This window comes from Apodemus sylvaticus, chromosome 7 (assembly GCF_947179515.1).
Source record: "Apodemus sylvaticus chromosome 7, mApoSyl1.1, whole genome shotgun sequence".
Taxonomy (NCBI): domain Eukaryota; kingdom Metazoa; phylum Chordata; class Mammalia; order Rodentia; family Muridae; genus Apodemus; species Apodemus sylvaticus.
The window spans coordinates 16,622,059-16,640,341 of NC_067478.1; the positions used below are offsets into that span (position 1 = coordinate 16,622,059).

The window sequence follows — 18,283 nt, forward strand, 5'->3', positions numbered from 1 at the left end:
TTTCACTTACTGCCTTTAATATTCTTTATTTGTTTTGTGCATTTGGTGTTTTGATTATTATGTGACAGGAGGAATTTCTTTTCTGGTCCAATCTATTTGGAGTTCTGTAGGTCTCTTGTATGTTTATGATCATCTCTGTCTTTAGGTTAGGGAAGTTTTCTTCTATAATTTTGTTGAAGATATTTCTTGGCCCTTTAAGATGGGAATCTTAACACTCTACTACACCTATTATCTTTAGGTTTGGTCTTCTCATTGTGTCCTGGATGTCCTCAGTGTTTTGAGTTAGGAGCTTTTTGCATTTTTGTATTTTCTTTGACTGTTGTGTGAATGTTTTCTATGGTATCTTCTGCACCTGAGCTTCTCTTCTCTTCTATCTCATGTATTCTGTTAGTGATGCTTGCATCTATGACTCTTCATCTCTTTCCTAGGTTTTCTGTCTCCAGGGTTATTTCCCTTTGTGATTTCTTTATTGTTTCTAGTTCCATTTTTAGATCCTGGATGGTTTTGTTCAATTTCTTCACCTGTTTGGTTGTGTTTTCCTATAATTCTTCTAAGAGATTTTTGTGTTTCCTCTTTAATGGCTTCTGGCTGTTTACCTGTATTCTCCTGTATTTCTTTAAGGGAGTGATTTATATCCTTCTTAAAGTCCTCTATCATCATCATGAGATGTGATGTTAAATCAGAGTCTTGCTTTTCCAGTGTGTTGGGGTATCCAGGGCTCACTGTGGTGGGAGAACTGGGTTCTGATGATGCCAAGTAGCCTTGTTTTCTATCACTTATGTTCTTCCCCTTGCATCTATCCATCTGCTTATCTCTAGTGTTAGCTGGTCTTGTTGTCTTTGACTATGGCTTGTCCCTCCTATAAATCTGTGTGTTAGCACTCCTGGGAGACCAGCTTTCTCTGGGAAGAATTTGGGTATGGAGAGCTGTGACACAGGGTCAGCTCCGGTGTACAGACAGAAATGTGAAGGATCCTGTCTCTTGCTGTTCCTTGATTCCTCTGTCCTGATAGCTCTAGGTGGGTCCCTCTTAGGCCAGACATTTGAGTAGAAGTAGTGGTCTTACCTGTGCTCACAGGTGGGTCTGCACTCCTGGGAGACCAGCTCTCTCCAGAAGGTATTTGGGCATGGAGAGCTGTGGCACAGGATCAACTCCCAGCGCAGACAGAAACCAGAAAGATCCTTTCCCAGACTATTCCTTGGTGTCTGTGTCTTGAGGGTTTGGGTGGATCCCTCTGAGCCGAAGTGGTGGTCTTACCTGTGCTCACAGGCATGTCCACACTTCCAGGAGACTAGCTCTCTCCTGGTGATATTTTGTATGGAGCACTATAGCACAGGATCAGCTCTGGGCAGACAGAAACCCCAGTGTACCCTTTTGTCCACACTTCTTTATTTGCAAATATTCATTGCAGGAACTTGTTCATCTGGTTCAAGGCCTCTGGCATACGCTACTCTTGATACTGGAACTTCATTATTCTAAAGTTTGTACATAGGTTTATACTTAGCTCAGGTGATTCTCTTGACTGGAATAGCATCCCCTTGTCTTTTCCTAGTCGTCTATTTAATGCCTACTTCTTAAATCCCAATACCTTTAGGATTCTGAAAAAGGCTACTTTTCTTCTCATTCTGAGGGGATCCCTGGCAAATATCCAGGAATGGAGTGAACCCTAAGAAGAGATAAGAATGAAAACCCCGTGCAGATTGACTCTATTAACCTGGATCAGACTTTGGGGAACTTTAATGACAGTTTATTCCCAATGGATTTAAGCCCAGTGCAATTTGGGGGTGAGAGGAACTTTCCTCGTGTAATAAATAGTATTCCTGTTGTACAAGAGAGCGTAATTATGCATTGAAACTCAACTGTTCATATGTGTATGCCATTCCTTCTAAGAATAATTCTAGAGATAAGCTACTTATACTAGCCTAAGTGCCAAGGATTAGGCCGTCAAGTAGACAGCACAGAGGTCATTTAGGCTATTGGTCATCTCTGGTCTTGGTTGGAGGAACTTGAGGTGGCCTGGCCCAACAGATAACTCAGATCACCAGTTCTCAGCTTTCTACATGGAAGAACAGGTTTTTCATGTTTCCCATTAGAAAGACAATCAAGTGGCTTTACCATTCCTGGTTTATCTGAAGATCTCTGTAGACTCAAGGACCTCCTGTGCTATGCCCCCTTCATTCTGAATGTATTCCTTTCTTATTCTCATTACTCCTCCAGGAGGAGAATCTCAAATTTACATCTTTTTATACTTGACTATTATGTACATCTATCTACTAGGTCCAAAACCTTGTTGACACAAAAGTATCTTGTATATATTTTGTTCACATTTGTCCTCCCATGCTTAGAACATAGAACTTCATAGAAATTTATAGCTGCTTACTTAATGAACAAATGCATATATGAAAAACTAATCAAACTTGAGAGCATATATCTTATTATTCTAAATGTTGTATTTTAATGCCTCCCTTTTGCTAATATCACCACATTTAATGAGTATAACTAGGCACATAAAGGAAGTACATTTGCTTTATAATCACATAGTTTGTTTCTACTGTGCCTTGGTGTTGCTCTTACAGTTGGTAAGGAGCCTCAGGAGAAAGAGGCAGGAAGGAAATTTTGAACTGGGATGGGAAGAAGTTTAGAGAGCAAGGGAATATTTCTCTAAATTTTGCAAATGCTGTTTCTGATGTGTTTTATTCCATAATTTCCTACAGGGATAGTCTATATGAATTGAGAATAAAATATTTACTGGCTCTGTTAAATTCTGATTGCAGGAAGAAGAAAAATACTTATAAAGATTTAAAGTTTAAAAAACAGTATATAATACTTAAAGACCTAAAAAAAATTCTCCAGAGTTATATATAGCTTCTTTTAGACCTAGTATGATACATTTTTTTACAATGATCTGAGTCATGTCAAAGAATATTTCTGCTGCCATAATAGGTGTAGAATCGGACCTAAGCTTCTTTAAGGAGCACTTATGGAGGAGTATAAGTTTGTTGCTACTCTGAAGAAAATCACAACTTCAGAGCGACTAGACTCACAACCTCAACCAATAGGTAAACATCTATGAGCAGATTAAGAATATCCTCTGCTTGGCACAACAAATAAGGTATTTTGCCAATACACATGGTTTCATACTTGCCTAGCACAATAAGCTATTTCATAAGCATTTAGGGAATTTTCTGTATATGGCTAGAATATGTAGTTCTTTATATTTTTCTGTCTCTTTCTTCCTACATTTCAGTGAACGGTTTCTGGTGAGACTGAACAAGAATGGTGGGCCAAGAAACCCAGAGAAGATAGAACGAATGTGTGCCCTTTTTACAGTATGTACAAATTCTCTTTACCCTTTATGTGTTGACTGTAATCAATGGCCTGCTGTATGGATATTGTCACTCTGGAAACAAACATCTGTTCATATCCCCCCAGCCCCAGTGGTGAGAATAGAAGTTGAGTTATGTTTCCATCAGGTTTTAATGAAATATTTGTAAAGAACATCAATTAGCTATGGATTTTAATTGAAATTTAATTAATCTCATTAATTATTAATGAAATTTTATTTTCTATTTGAAAAATCAAGTCGTTTTTGCTAATGTAGATATTATAAGCTATTTCATACAAAATCTGTGGTGTCCATGACATCCACCAGATCTACGGATTAGAAGTGCCTTTTAGTAAATGCATGTAAACTAACCAGTCCTCAGTTACATACTAATGGAACATCTTTTCCTATTCTCATCTGCATTTAAGATTTTCCCAAATAACCATGGTATTACTCCTGGTCTCCACTCAAGAAACCATCATCTCAGAAAATTGAACTTTATTATGAAAATTTTTTCATGTAATCACAATAAGTCAAAATTTTTATTTAGCACTTTAATTTATCTATATGAGCCCAGAAACGAAAGCTGTAGCATCACCTGTGTACATAAAACTGTGCATGACACTCATGACATTCTCTTCTTCTGCCACAGTGCTATTAGGTGTGCTACTGTATAGTTCCCTTTGTCCTACAGCTCTGGATTTCTAAACCTCCCAAGCATTACTAAAGGAGCATTTACAAAGTTTTAAATAATATTTTATTAATTCCTTGAGAATTCCATACATGCTGTTTTTATCATAGTCATCCCATTCCCTGAATTCCTCCATCGTCAGACCCACTTTTTACTCTCCCAGCTTTGTGTCCTCATTAAAATGAAAATTGAGTCCAATTTGTGCTTGACATATAGTTTTGGTTGTGTGACCACATAATTGAGTACTCTTGATAATAACACTAGACACTTTCAAGAGTGGGTTAACACTGGGCAGTGGTGGCGCACGCCTGTAATCCCAGCACTCTGGGAGGCAGAGGCGGGCAGATTTCTGAGTTTGAGGCCAGCCTGGTCTACAGAGTGAGTTCCAGGACAGCCAGGGCTACACAGAGAAACCCTGTCTCCAAAAAAAAAAAAAAAAAAAGAGTGGGTTAACATTAATTTAGGCTGCATCGTAGATGGAACTGTTTCATTTGAAAATATATCCAAACTGTAACATAAGTAATATGTAAATTTTAATCAAAGAATGGACATGAAATATATGATGTTTTGCTTCTAATTTCTAGTATTTATCGTATATATTAAGAATAAAAAATTGTGTTACCTTGAAAGTATCATTTAAAATTCCATTTTTATTTTTATTAAACTTTTTAAAGATTTAGTGTGTGTGTGTGTGTGCGCGCACGCGCCTTGTGAAAGCCTGGTACCTGTAGAGGTCAGAAGAAGGCATTTGATCTCCTGAAAGTGGAGTTCATATGGTTGTGAGCCACCATGTAGGTTCTGGGAACTGAACTTCATTTTCTGCAAGAACAGCAAATGCTCTTAATCACTGATCTATCTCTCTAGCTCCTAAAATTCAATTTTTTAAATTAGAGAAATATGCAAAATGGAGTCCAGTAATCTACTCAATATTAAAAGAAAACTTTTATGTAAAAATATATTATGATGATGCCAGAGATATCTATTATGTTCAATAATTTTTTGTAATTTATTTCATTTACTATTTTTTAAGAACCTAGCAATGGTAACCATTTAGAGTCCAAAACTTTAACCTGCCCTTTCTGTGTGACCTCTCAATGTCTTCCTGGCTCTGTTATTTGTTCAGAGTCGATCAGCGGGACGGAACTGGGACTAAAGTAAGACAAGCAGCTCACAGAGCCCAGAGTGAGAGGAGCCTCTGCATTTGTGCCTTAGGTTACTTCTGTGTTTCACATTAATTCTAGTCTAATTAAAGGATATAAATCAAGAAACATGGTGACTCTGCATTTATAAGTTAACCCAAGATCATGACCACTCTTTTTTCCTTTCCTTATTAATAGAAAGACAAACATGTGAAACCACCCAAAAAACAAAAGAAGGACAAGAAATGGAGCTGAGGGGATTTTCATTTTTTCTTTATTTTTTTATTATTTTAAATTGCTTTATTTACATTCCAAATGTTGCCACCTTTCCTGGTTCCCCCTCCAAGAGTTTTTTCACCCCATCCACCCTCCCCTTTGCCTCTGAGAGGGTGCTCCCTCACCCACCCTAGCCACCACCCTAACCCCCTCCCACCTCCACCACACACACACACACACACACACACACACACACACACACACACACACACACACACACCTACCTACCTACCTACCTTCTCTGGGGCATCAGGTCTGTATAGGATTAGACTCATCCTTTCCCACTGAGGCCAGACAAGGCAGTCCTCTGCTACATATGTGCCAGGGGCTGTGGATTGGCTCTTTGATTGGGGGCTTTGTCTCTGGGAGCTCAGAGGGGTCTGGGTTAGTTGACACTGTTGTTTGTCCTATGGAGTTGTCATCTCCTTCAGCTCCTTCAGTCCTTCCCATAACTAGTCCATACCCGATCTCAGTCCAATGGTTGGCTGTAAGTATCTGCATCTGTCTTAGTCCCGCTGCTGGTAGAGCCTCTCAGAGGACAGCCATGCTAGGCTCCTGTCTGCAAGCACAACATAGCATCAGGAATAGTGTCAGGGTTTGGTGCCCACCCATGGGATGGATCACAAGTTGGGCTAGTCACTGGATGGCCATTCCTTCAATCTCTGCTCCATTTGTGTCCCTGCATTTCTTTTTAGACAGGAACAATTCTTGATCAAAAATTTTGAAGATACGTTGGTGACCCCATCCCTGCACTGGGTGCCCTGTCTTTCCACTTGACATGGTCTCTTCAGGTTCTATCTCCCTACTGTTGGGCATTTCAGCTAAGGCCACCCCCCATTGAGTCCTGAGAGGCCCCCCATCCCAGGTCTCTGATAATTTCTAGAGGTTCAACCCACTTTCCACCCCCCACCCTTGCAGCTGCATATTTCCATTCATTCTCCTGGCCCTCTGGGCATCTCTCCTGTCCCTGCCCCCATACCTGATCCTGCCCCCCTTTACCCCTCCCCTATCCCTCCTCCACCCAGGTTCCTTCCTCTCTCTGCCTCCCATGATTAATTTGTTTTTCCCTTCTAAGTGGGATTGAAGCATCCTCACTTGGACCTTCCTTCCTTGTCTCCTATGTTCTTAGTTATGGCAGACTTCCTATGAGACAGGTAGGCTGGGGTGGGGCAGGAGCAGGCACACGGATCTGCAAAGGATTCAGGTGCAGACAGGAAGGAAGATAAGACTAAGGCAGAGCAGGTCAGATGAGTAGGGGAAGGGATGCTAACCTGTATGGTTCAGAAGTCTCAAGTCTAATGGAGGTGGGGGTAGGGGCAGCAGGAGAATGGAGTACCTCCTAGGATAACAGGCTACTGAGAGCCCCTTGGCTTATGGCCTAGAGGGCTGAGCCAGCAGGAAAGATGGGTGGGGGAAGGGAAGGTTACCTGTATGGTTCAGGTGTCTCAGATCTGACTGGGATTTTTCTTAGAAGTGAAAGGAAAAGCATGAAAACCTGTCTCCTGAAAGACAAAGGTCACTCCATTTGCCATTGCTAAGTCACAGTAAGCTGCAGGAGGGTAACCTGATGATAAATCTGAAGCACAATAGGTGGTAGGTGGGTGGGTAGGTAGGTACTTATACATGTATATGAATATGTATGAAATTTTTGTGGCAGTTTTACTATTCCTAGTGTGATGCTCTAAATAAGAAAAGAGCAACTATGTTACCTTACAGTGTATTCTAAATATAAAACTTTAGACTGATATTCATAACTCTTTAGCTAAAGTTTCTGATTTGGAATCAGATTTGTTTACTTAAAAGAAGCTCTTTAAAATTTCCAATAAAATTATTTTCAGGGCCAGTAAGATGACACAGTAGATAATGTACTTTCTGCCAAGCCTAATGACCAAAGCTTGATTCTAGCTCCCGCATGGTAGAAGGAGAAAGCTGATTCATGCAAGGTGTTCTCTGACCTTCACATGCTTGCTACTGTATGCATGCACCCTCTATGAATGAATGAATGAATGAATGAATGAATGAATGAATAAATAAATAAATAAATTCATAAATGGAAAAATATTTTCAACTTTATAACTTGGTACAGATAATAACAATAAATAATCTAAATTTAGACCCAAGTAGTTTATCAAGATTTCACTAAGACCAGATTAAACTCATTTACAGGAAATACAGCCAGTGTGTAATAATGATTTGGGGACAGTGGGATGATATAAAGTTGGTATAGAATAAATTTTTAGCATATTAGTCATTAATGAGCTTTTAATATTTTGCTACATTATATTGCATTGAACATTTATCTCTTATATTACAAAATGTTTTTACATGATGATAGAATAAACATAGATGATTTCCATTGTGAAACTTTTGTAGCTACTTTATTAGGTGATCTAAATGAGATCTAGAAGAATACTATCGATAAAATAAGATTTCAAAGGAATATACATTCAAGTCTTAAGTATATAAATATTTTAACAGTTTTTATTTTAATAAAAATTTTCATGCAATGTATTTTGATATTTCCCCTTTCCCCAAGATAGTTTCAAAATCCTTCCCAGCCTTTCTACCCACATAACTCATGTTCTTTCTCTCAAAAAAAGAAAAAGAACATTAAAATGAAACAGTAAAACCCCCAATAAACAAAAAAAGAACAAATCAAAATGAAACACCCCTTTACACACACACACACACACACACACGTCTCTTTTATGTTCGATAGCTACTCTGGGCATGGGGCCTGCCCTGGAGCACCCAGTGACACTCCATAGGAGAAAACTGATTTGATTTTCTCTTCTCTAGTGGGTTTCAGTTGCAAATAGCTTCTTAGTTAGAAGTGGGGCTTGGTGTCCGCTTCCCCTTCTGGTAATTTTTGTATGGTTGTGCAGATCTTATAGTTGCTATCATAGTCTCTATGAGATCATATATGCGTTAATTCTGTTGTGTTCAGAAGATATTGTTTCTTTAGAATCATCCATAATGTCTGGTTCTTATAGTCTTTCTTCCTTTTTGGCATAGATCCATGACCTTGAGGGGAAGGGCTTGATAAAGAGATCCCATTTAGGACTGAGTCCTCCAAAGTATCTCATTCTTTGCACATTGTCCAATTGTGGGTCTCTGTGTTAGTTCCCATCTAATTCAAGAAGACATTTCTCCTTTGGGGGTTGAACAAGGCACTTACATATGGGTATAGCAGTATGTCATTAGTAATAATTTTATTGCTGTGATCCTTTAGCAAAGGAATAGCAGTAAGTTTTCTCCTAAAGCCTATCACTTATCTAGTTCTTGGCCATTTGAGCAGTGTCAGGTGTGAAATCTATCTCATAGAGTAGACCTCAAATCCAATTAGAAAATGGTTGATAATCCTAAGATTTCATTGTTGTACCTACATTTCCTGTAGACAGGTTGCTGTTGTAAGTCATGGGTTCTGTACCTGGTTGATATTGATGATTGTAGTATGTAGAGTATCTTCCAGTGTCATAAACAGTAGTTAGTTAGGAGGAGTTAAACTTCTAGTTGAGCACCAGCTTGATTTTTCATTGTTTAATAGCATAAGTAAGAAGTGTTTCCAATAATCGGGCCTCTTCCCCTCTCCCCCGTATAAATCTTGTATTAAATGTTGTATTCTATAATCTCCCTTCTCCCAACTGTAATATACACTGAAAGCAAACTACTAATAAAGTTCAAATGAAATTTAAATGAAAGGAAGTTTATCACAATTTTCTGTGCGTTATTTGTCAAGATTTATTTATTCTTTTTCTTTCCTTAGGATCTGAGCAGCAAAGACATGAAGAGAGATTTATACATAGTTGCCCATGTGATCCGAATAGGTATTGTTTACTTTAGTTGTTCTCATGATTAAGACTGTCCAAACTTAGGATAAATATATATCTGAACTTTGTCTTTCCTGCAATTTCAGGTCTCAGGATTAGAGTCTCGTTTTTTTTTTTTTTCTTTTCTTTTCTTTTCTTTTTCCTTCCTTCCTTCCTTCCTTCCTTCCTTCCTTCCTTCCTTCCTTCCTTCCTTCCTTCCTTCCTTCCCACCTCTCTCTCTAAGCTTTGCCTTTAAGCTCAGCTTCTGTAGTAGCTGGATTTGATGCAAATCCAGCTACTACAGAATACCTGTTTTCCCCATTTCTGATCTTCTGTTCCGTCTTGCTTTTGGACCCACACTTTGTATTTTAAGTGGTTTCCTTTTTCACATTCTTCCTGTTGTGTTGCCTGCTTCTGTGTATTTCGCTTTCCCCCAGAGTTTTTAAAGAGATACTAGAGTGCCTGCAAGTGAACAGGTGGTATTTAGCATTTGTTGTAGTTTCTGTCCAAAATATGCACCTGTGCCATTTCCCTCACATCTAGAGTCATTGTCACCACTGCAGATGAGTAGCAGGTCATTTCTACTCTAACTGAAATGAAAGAAAGTAGCTTTTCCCTACTGCTCCATTGTTGGATCCTCTATACATATTTCAGATTTGGGTGAACCAAATTTTCCTTCATAATATAAATTCTAGAGTATGGTGTGCCATTTTATCAAAAATATGTTTAATTCTTTGACAACATAACAAGTATTTTGCATTCATAAAGAGTTTTTTGAAATTTCAGAATTAAGTCCTTATATCACTGTTGGCACAGACTTACTCACTTGGAGGAATAAACAGCCATCTACAACTAAAATTTCTCTCACCTCCACAGAGGTTCATCAGTGCCTTTAGCATTAAAATTTGGTTAGAGGAAGAACACAGTGTCCTCTTTTCCTGTGTATACAGTTTATGAGTGCAGCTAAAAATACTGAAGTTCTGTCATTAGTGTGGCCATTAAGTTTAAATCTGGCAACACACTGATTTTTCTAAGGAATTCATCAAGTCATTCTTACTCTTATATGATTAATTAATGTATGGTTGGTATTCATTGAGTGAAGGTGATATAGAAAAGGGGCTTAAGCCAGGTTAATTTGGTGTACTTGTACCTAGATATTCTTAGGTGAGTCCCTTCAGCTTCTTACTCTTCTTAGAGGATCTGTTAGGCGCCTGTAGCTCTGATGTCATTGGATGATAATTAAAAGATGGTAGAAAGGAGCATGAATTCTCTGTGTAATTGCTGGTTTTTGCTGTACCCAAGGCCGAATGCTCCTGAATGACTCCAAAAAGGGTCCTGCTCACCTGCACTACAGGCGACCATATGGCTGTGCGGTTCTAAGCATTCTGGATGTTCTACAGTCACTAACAGAATTAAAAGAAGAAAAAGATTTCGTTCTTAAGGTTTACACGTGAGTAATCCTGCATATTGGGAATAATGATTTGCAGCATGATCTGAGAACAGCAGTTCTCAAGCCATGTGAACATAGACTTAGCATATGTAGTATAGGTATATGTTACCTATTAATAGTTAGTGGGAAAACAAAGATTTTGATTTAAGGCTCTGGAAATTTTATTTTGGCTATATTTCCTAGTTACTAAACATCTGAACTTGGAATCTTATGTCCTTAAGTGAAAGTCTGATAGTATACATTTCTTGTTCCTGTTGTAATAATTCATTTTCTCTGTGGAATAAGCTAACTTTATTATATTTTTAGAAAAGCTAACAATATAATTTCTCATGTATCTTAAATACAAAAATCTTTATATAGTACTTGCCCACCAGCTACTGCTTTTGAGCTAGCCAAGAATGCAGATTATTTAAAAGAATAATTGTGAGTCAGGCTATGATGTATTTGAAGGAAAGCCAAAACTTTTGAGGGTCCAAGATCTTATTCTTCTTTTCTGCTACCGCAGATCTCTTTGTCACATCCAACATGGCATGGGACTGTTTTAGTATTCTTCAACTAGGGGATCTGACTTACAGATGAATTAATTCCCTCTCCTCATGGTCCTTGTTCAACAGTAGAAATAGAAAAAAAAACTAATAGAAGAAACATAGAACATTAGTATATAGACTGTCTTTGCTTATAGGAAATCCAGAAATAAATAGTAGTCTTAAAAATGATTGGTGGTGAATTTAGTGAGTTTTTGTTTTGCGCTTTTTTTTTTTAAATAATGAGGATGTTTTTGAAACAGTAATTCCAGGTGGCTTGGGACTCACTCTGTGTCCCAAGCTGACTTCTAGCTAATGATGATCCTCCTAATTCAGCTTCCTGCTTGGTGGGATTGCAGTCATAAGTGATGTGCCCAGCTTTACTGAGTTCTTAAAACAAATGTAAAGCTGATAATTTTTAATATTTATCTTACTTCATGTCTATGAATGTTTTTCTGCCTGTATGTAAGTATACAATATTATGCCTGGTGTTTGCAGAGATCAGAAGAGGCCTTTGGATCCATCCCCTGAAATGAGTTATGGCTGGCTATAAGCCACTTTGTGGATGCTGGGAATCAAATCCAGGTCCTCTGCAAGCATAGCCAGTGCTTTTAACTACAGCCCCTATTTCTGTTAATTGTTTCATTAAAAATCAGTCCTCTGTTAGCCTTAACATAGTAGTATCATTTTCCCAAGTTAAACTAAATACTGCCAGTCATTTTGTTAATAAAATGTTACCATAATATTGTATGTACATTTTCCTCTTTTATCTGACTCAGATATGAAATGAACTTAATTTATAATTACATTTAATTAAGAACTTTCTATACTCAAGTACATTTAATTAGTTTCAAAATAAAAGTTCAAATATATTTGGTACGCATTTTTTTTCAGCTCTATTGGTGGAGTTGCAAAACTTACTGGGTGAAAATCTTTTGTGGAAGTAGTCATTTACAAAGAAACAGTTGTCTAGCTTTCTCCTTAGTATATGAGTCAGAGTTTCTAAAAATTCTGAGTTTCTTCTTTGGTGGGTGGTAAAGCCTACTTCTTCATATGCTTACCCTTAAAAATGAGCAAACAAAAATCCAAGATCATTGTTAACACCATCTTATTCTATTTCTTCAAAAATGCAAAGGGCTGAAGGATGGTACAAAAGATGCTGTATCTGTATGTAGTGGCTAACCCTTGCTTTAGTAAGAGCCTCACTGCACTTGGACTGCACTTTTGAAACCTTGCTGGGAGGCTTCTTTGCCCAGTTGCCTCTCAGACAACAGTTCTCAGTACCAGCGCGCCACTTTGTAAGAAGTGTATTCTCTTAGCTCCTTCCTAGGGGTGTGCCAGTTCTAAAAAGCCAAAGAAAGCTGTGTTTATAAAAAGGAATAGTTATTTTACCTTTTAAAAACATAACAAAGTTGAAATGTAGGATGGCTTTTCCACTTGAAGAGGTTACAAGACTTTTAAACAGATTCCCTAATGTAGGGTTGTGAAGTTGATTTTTTCATGCACTGTGGAATCCTTTCAGAATTAGTAACTTAAATCTGTATCATCTCATTGAGCCTAGCTCACACAAGGAGGAGAATTTTTCAGTACATTTCAGGTGATGTTCGTTGGTTCAATTAAATCATAACCTAAAGGCTTTACTAATTTCTAAAAGGACTTTAGCCTTTGTTATGATAGAATTTTCTAAGTATGAAAATCTGTTTTACAGACTTAATCAGTAATTGGCAAAATTAACTCTTTCGTTGTTAACATTCTCTATTTTTAGTAATACACAGAGTCAATCTTTACTAGAGAAAATTCAAATCTCCTGTCTTTTCCAAGGCCAGTTCTTCACAGTATTTTTAAATTCTGTTTGTGAGCCAGGCAATACTGGCACATGCGTTTAATCCCAGCACTTGGAAGACAGAGGCAGGCAGATTTCTGAGTTCGAGGCCAGCCTGATCTACAGAGTGAGATTCAGGACAACCAGGGCTATACAGAGAAACACTGTGGTGGGGGAGATAAATTCCATTTTTGTTTGTGGAAAGACCATCCAGAGATTACCCCACCCAGGGATGCATCGCATATACAATTACAAAACCCAGACACTATTGTGGATACCCACAAGTGCTGGCTGACTGAAGCCAGATGTTGCTATCACCTGGGAGGCTCTCCTAGTGCATGACAAATACAGGGAGAGGGGGCACTCTCAGCCAGCCATTAAAGTGAGCACAGGTTCCCCAATGTGGGAGCTAGAGAAAGGACCCAAGGAGCTGAAGGGGTTTGCAGCACCATAGGAGGAACAACAATATGAGCCACCCAGTACTCCCAGAGCTCCCAGGGACAAAATTGTGGCTCTAGACACATTGGCAGCAGACAATGGTCTTGGTCCTGGAAAGACTTGATGCCATAGTGTAGAGGAATACCAGGACAGGGAAGTGGGGGAGGTTTGATTGGAGAAGGGAGACGGTTTATGGGATTTTCGGGGGAGGGGGAACCAGGAAAGGGGACATTTGAAATGTAAATAAAGAATATACCTAATTTTAAAAAATTAAGTAATAACCAAAAAGGAAAAAAAAGGAAACATGTTACTTAATATGATGTAGTTTTTACTCAGTGCTTATAAACAATAAAACTAATTTTACTACTTAAAAAAAAAAAAGAGTCCCCAAGCTCCATCCACCATTTGGCTCTGGGTATCTGCATCTGTCTGAGTCAGTTGAGAACTATATCCTTTTAATAAAATGATAAGAAGAAACTGAAATATGAAAGCTAGGTGGTTTATGACTCAAATACCTTACAATAAATAACCAAAAATAAATAAATAACCATCATATGCATTTCAGTCTGATAAAAATATCATGTTATCTGTTACCTAGAAGGATAAAGGGTCACAAACAGGAAAAAACATGCTGTCAGACTTTAGGAAACTAAAAATGAAGAGTGCCAGGAACTAAAGCCAATATTGGAAGAGATGGGTATCAATAAATAATGAATTTGACCAATACAAGAATATTCTGAGTACATGATGACCACTGTCTAATTTCACAATGACAAAAGCTTAAGCAAACATTTATATAGGGACAATTTTAATAAAAATGAATGTTACAAATATATATTCTGTATTACTTGTTATATAAAAATTTATTGTAAAATGTATTCTGCCTCATAGTCTGTCAAATTGAGAAGTGTTGCTTATTCTCCATTCTCACATTTTGTAAAAAAAAAAAAAAAAATGTCATGAATTCATCATATATAGCCATGCCATCATGGCTTTGCTATTAGTAAAACCACTTTCTTCATCAACTGACAAGATTTTTCAAGTAACATAATTTTTGCTCCCATAGGGCTCCTTTTTTTTGATACATCCTTTGATTCCTTAATGATGCTCTTTCATTTGAGAACACTATAACTTGATCAAAGTAATCACAGGAGGTCCTTATTGTTTTTGCCATTTTTATAGAAGAGTAAATTGATGTTAATTTGTTTCTGGAGTCATAACAGCAGAAGTTCATGGAGCTAGGATTTACACCCAACTCCTCTTCACTCTGCTGGCACATGTTTCTGTTTCCCATTTCAAGTATGCATGTGTTACACTGGCAAGAGCCTCCACTTAAAAGTTGGGTGATACAGACACATGGGACATGTACTGGCTAGTTTTGTGTGTCAACTTGACACAGGCTGGAGTTATCACAGAGAAAGGAGCTTCAGTTGGGGAAGTATCTCCATGAGATCCAGTTGAGGGGCATTTTCTCAATTAGTGATCAAGTTGGGAGGGCCCCTTGTGGGTGGTACCACCTTTGGGCTGGTGCTCTTGGGTTCTATTAGAGAGCAGGCTGAGCAAGCAAGGGGAAGCAAGCCAGTAAGGAACATCCCTCCATGGCCTCTGCATCATCTCCTGCTTCCTGACCTGCTTGAGTTCCAGTCCTGACTTCCTTTAGTGATGAACTGCAATGTGGAAGTGTAAGCTCAATAAACCCTTTCCTCCCCAACTTGCTTCTTGGTCATGATGTTTGTGCAGGAATAGAAACCCTGACTAAGGACAGCTGTATGACTTTGAACCTACCATATGCCTCTCTAAATGTCAGTTCTTTCACTCTAAGGTGGAGATCATTGGACCTGTTTCTAGAGGCTAATGACTAAGTCTTGTAAGATAATGTCCATAAAATTACCATCATAGGTGATATTTGACTTTTCCTACATTCAGGCACTCTGGTAAACATTTGGCATGTTAACCTACTTAATCTTCACATACACTTGACCCTCTAAAGCTCTGCCTTCCACGCCTAGTACAAAAGGCCTGCTCAGCTGATGGTAGTTTCTCATCTATTTTAGATTACCAGGAAGAGGTTGGTTTGGTCATGCACGTCTTGGCAGCTCCTCCAGCTCAAACTGCCCACATTTCTCATGCAGCATGGTATTAGATCTGTAAGAAGAGGGGGCTTCTAACATAAACAACAGCAAAGACAGCACAATTTCTTCCATATGAGGTTTGCAAATGTGTATTTAGTTGAGACATAGGAATGTGTTTGTGGTCTAAACAATTTCCATCTGTATAATAGAGGACAGATACATGTCATGAGAATGCATTTAAAGTCAATTAGATTGGTCAATCTATAGCACCCTGATCTTTAAGACTCCACTTGATTAGTCAGGTCATTTCTATAGGACTGTGCAGTGTTTTGTTTTGTTTTTTTAATTCATCCTTCTAATTTTTTTCTTTCTCCTTTTACACTAAAGGTAAAGGTACCATGAACTAATTTAGTATTGATGATGTCCCTAAATATGTAGGTTACTGCCCTTTTTCTAACATAAGGCCATCAACTAAATAAAATTAAGTAGATCCCAGAAATAAATGCATAAAATTTTAGTCAATATTAAAAGCAAACTCAAACCTTAACCAAAATTTAATAGTTACTATGAGAAGGAGTCAGAAAAGAGGAGGATATTGCCTGATATCAGGCAGACAAGAACATGGAAGCATGGCGTGAGAGTGAGGCTCCGTGGCCTCTCCTGCTCTCCCTCTCTGCTGTTGGGAACAGCCAGACCTATGTTTGGACTCCTGTTCGATCTTGTTCTCCTTATCTAAAAATATGGGCATGGTAATAATAGTATTGTGCTGTTGGTTTCAGTTACTGACCTTTCACAGGCACTTAAAAATGCAAACTGGTAGGTAGTACAGCCCTTAAAATATTTTAAATGATGTTTGGGGCTACCTATCCAGAGAAATGTGAATGGATATTTATCAGAAACCCAGAGATGAAGAAGATAATAGAATAGCAGGGAAGAAATAAATAATGAAATATGCTTTAATGAGTGGGAAGAGTGTTATGAACTCTGTTGAACCTACACACCTGACCTATGTATCTGAATGCTGGGAGAACCCGTGTGGAAAATAAAAGTTGTCTGTCCCTCTGATTTAATCCTGGACATGAAGCTCAGTTTATGCTTTTTGTCCCTGTTTTGAAGAAAATGGGTTACCACAGCAGTACACAGATGATGACATCTTTCATGCATCTTATAAGTGAAGACAAACTATTGGCATCAGTAATCAGATTCTACATAATTTGATTGGGTATAACATAATCATGTTTCATTATAATCACGAATCATTTGATTGTTTAATAAATTCTCACATTTAAATTTTTTCCACAAAATATCTTAGTGATTGGATAAAATATACTGATGAAGCTACATCCATCTAAATAAAATGATTTGAGTAGCTTTTTATCCTTACCCCATATTTAACATCACTTATATCCTCATACTCAAATACACAGTGAGCATATTTACTAGTCACTTGCCTTGTAATATATCCTCATCAAGTTAGCCTTTGCTCCTAAATCATAGCAATGAAATAGGTCTCCATATATTACAGAAGTCCCTCAGGGCAAAATCAGCCCCCATTGAAAGCCATCGTTACTCATCTATATAGGAATAGGTTTTTTTAAATGTGCTACCTTCCTCTAGAGACTTGTCTGTGATATTTAACCACAGTATGTCAGCCTGTCCTGAGTTCTTTGTTCTTTCTTCTGCCTAGGTTGTTGCTGTTTCTCTTTCAGTGCCTTTTTTCTTTTGATGTGTACTTACTCTTTATGTCTATTCTCATAATAATGCTCAAAATATTCTTGGTGCTTTTTTTTCTTCCTTTTTATTTTAAAATCATTTTCTTTTTCAGACCTCAACGAGTTAGATATGGTTGTACATACTTCTAATTCCTCAAGAGAATGAGGAAGGACAATCTCTTTTATTATTATTTGATATATGCTTTATTTACATTTCAAATAATTTCCCCTTTCCTGGATTCTCCCCTTCCCAAAATTCCTTTCGCCTGTTCCCCAATCAACCCCTTCCTGCTTCCCTGTCCTGGTATTCCCCTACACTGCTGCACTGAGCCTTTCCAGGACCAGCAACCTCTCCTTCATTGTTCTTGGGTATAATTTGATATGTGAATTTTTTCTTGGGTATTCCGAGCTTTTGGGCTAATAACTGCTTATCCATGAATGCATACCATGTGTGATCTTTTGTGATTGGGTCACCTCACTCAGGATGACATTTTCCAATTCCACCCACTTGCCTAAGAATTTCATGAATTCATTGTTTTTAATAGCTGAGTAATATTCCATAGTGTAAATATACCAGAGGAAGGACAATCTTGAGCTCTTTGTCAGTAAGCCTGGCCTATAGTGTAAGACCCTGTCTTTAAAAAAAAATCATATCAACAAAGGAAGTATAGCCTAGAATTCTCCATGAACTTATGGAAATGAGGTTGGAGATATCAATTTGAACTTGTCTGTCTTAATACATAGGCAGATGGTTACACGAAGACATGTTTATAAATATCTCTGTATACACAACTTTGTATATATTATAAATACATATCAAGAATATGCATTTAAATGTGTATATATGTGTGTATATGTATATATATATATATACATACATACATACATACATGCACATATATTTTCTTGTTCTGTCAGTTGAAGAGACCCAGAAGCAACAATATTCTAATTACGATGATCACATTCAGGGCACAACTCTTTTATTTGAATACTATTCTTCAATCAAAGGAACCAGGGATCTTTGG

General features: G+C 37.8%; 1 protein-coding gene across 1 annotated transcript in view; it reads left to right on the forward strand.

Moving 5' to 3' along the window:
- The window catches only part of Dock3 (dedicator of cytokinesis 3), a 308,913-nt gene that overhangs the window by 167,850 nt on the left and 122,780 nt on the right, over positions 1 to 18,283 (forward strand). Inside the window, exons 10-12 of the mRNA XM_052189224.1 lie at positions 3,248 to 3,329; positions 9,198 to 9,258; positions 10,543 to 10,690. Of these exons, the coding sequence (XP_052045184.1) occupies positions 3,248 to 3,329; positions 9,198 to 9,258; positions 10,543 to 10,690 (291 nt within the window). The remainder of the gene's footprint in view (positions 1 to 3,247; positions 3,330 to 9,197; positions 9,259 to 10,542; positions 10,691 to 18,283) is intronic.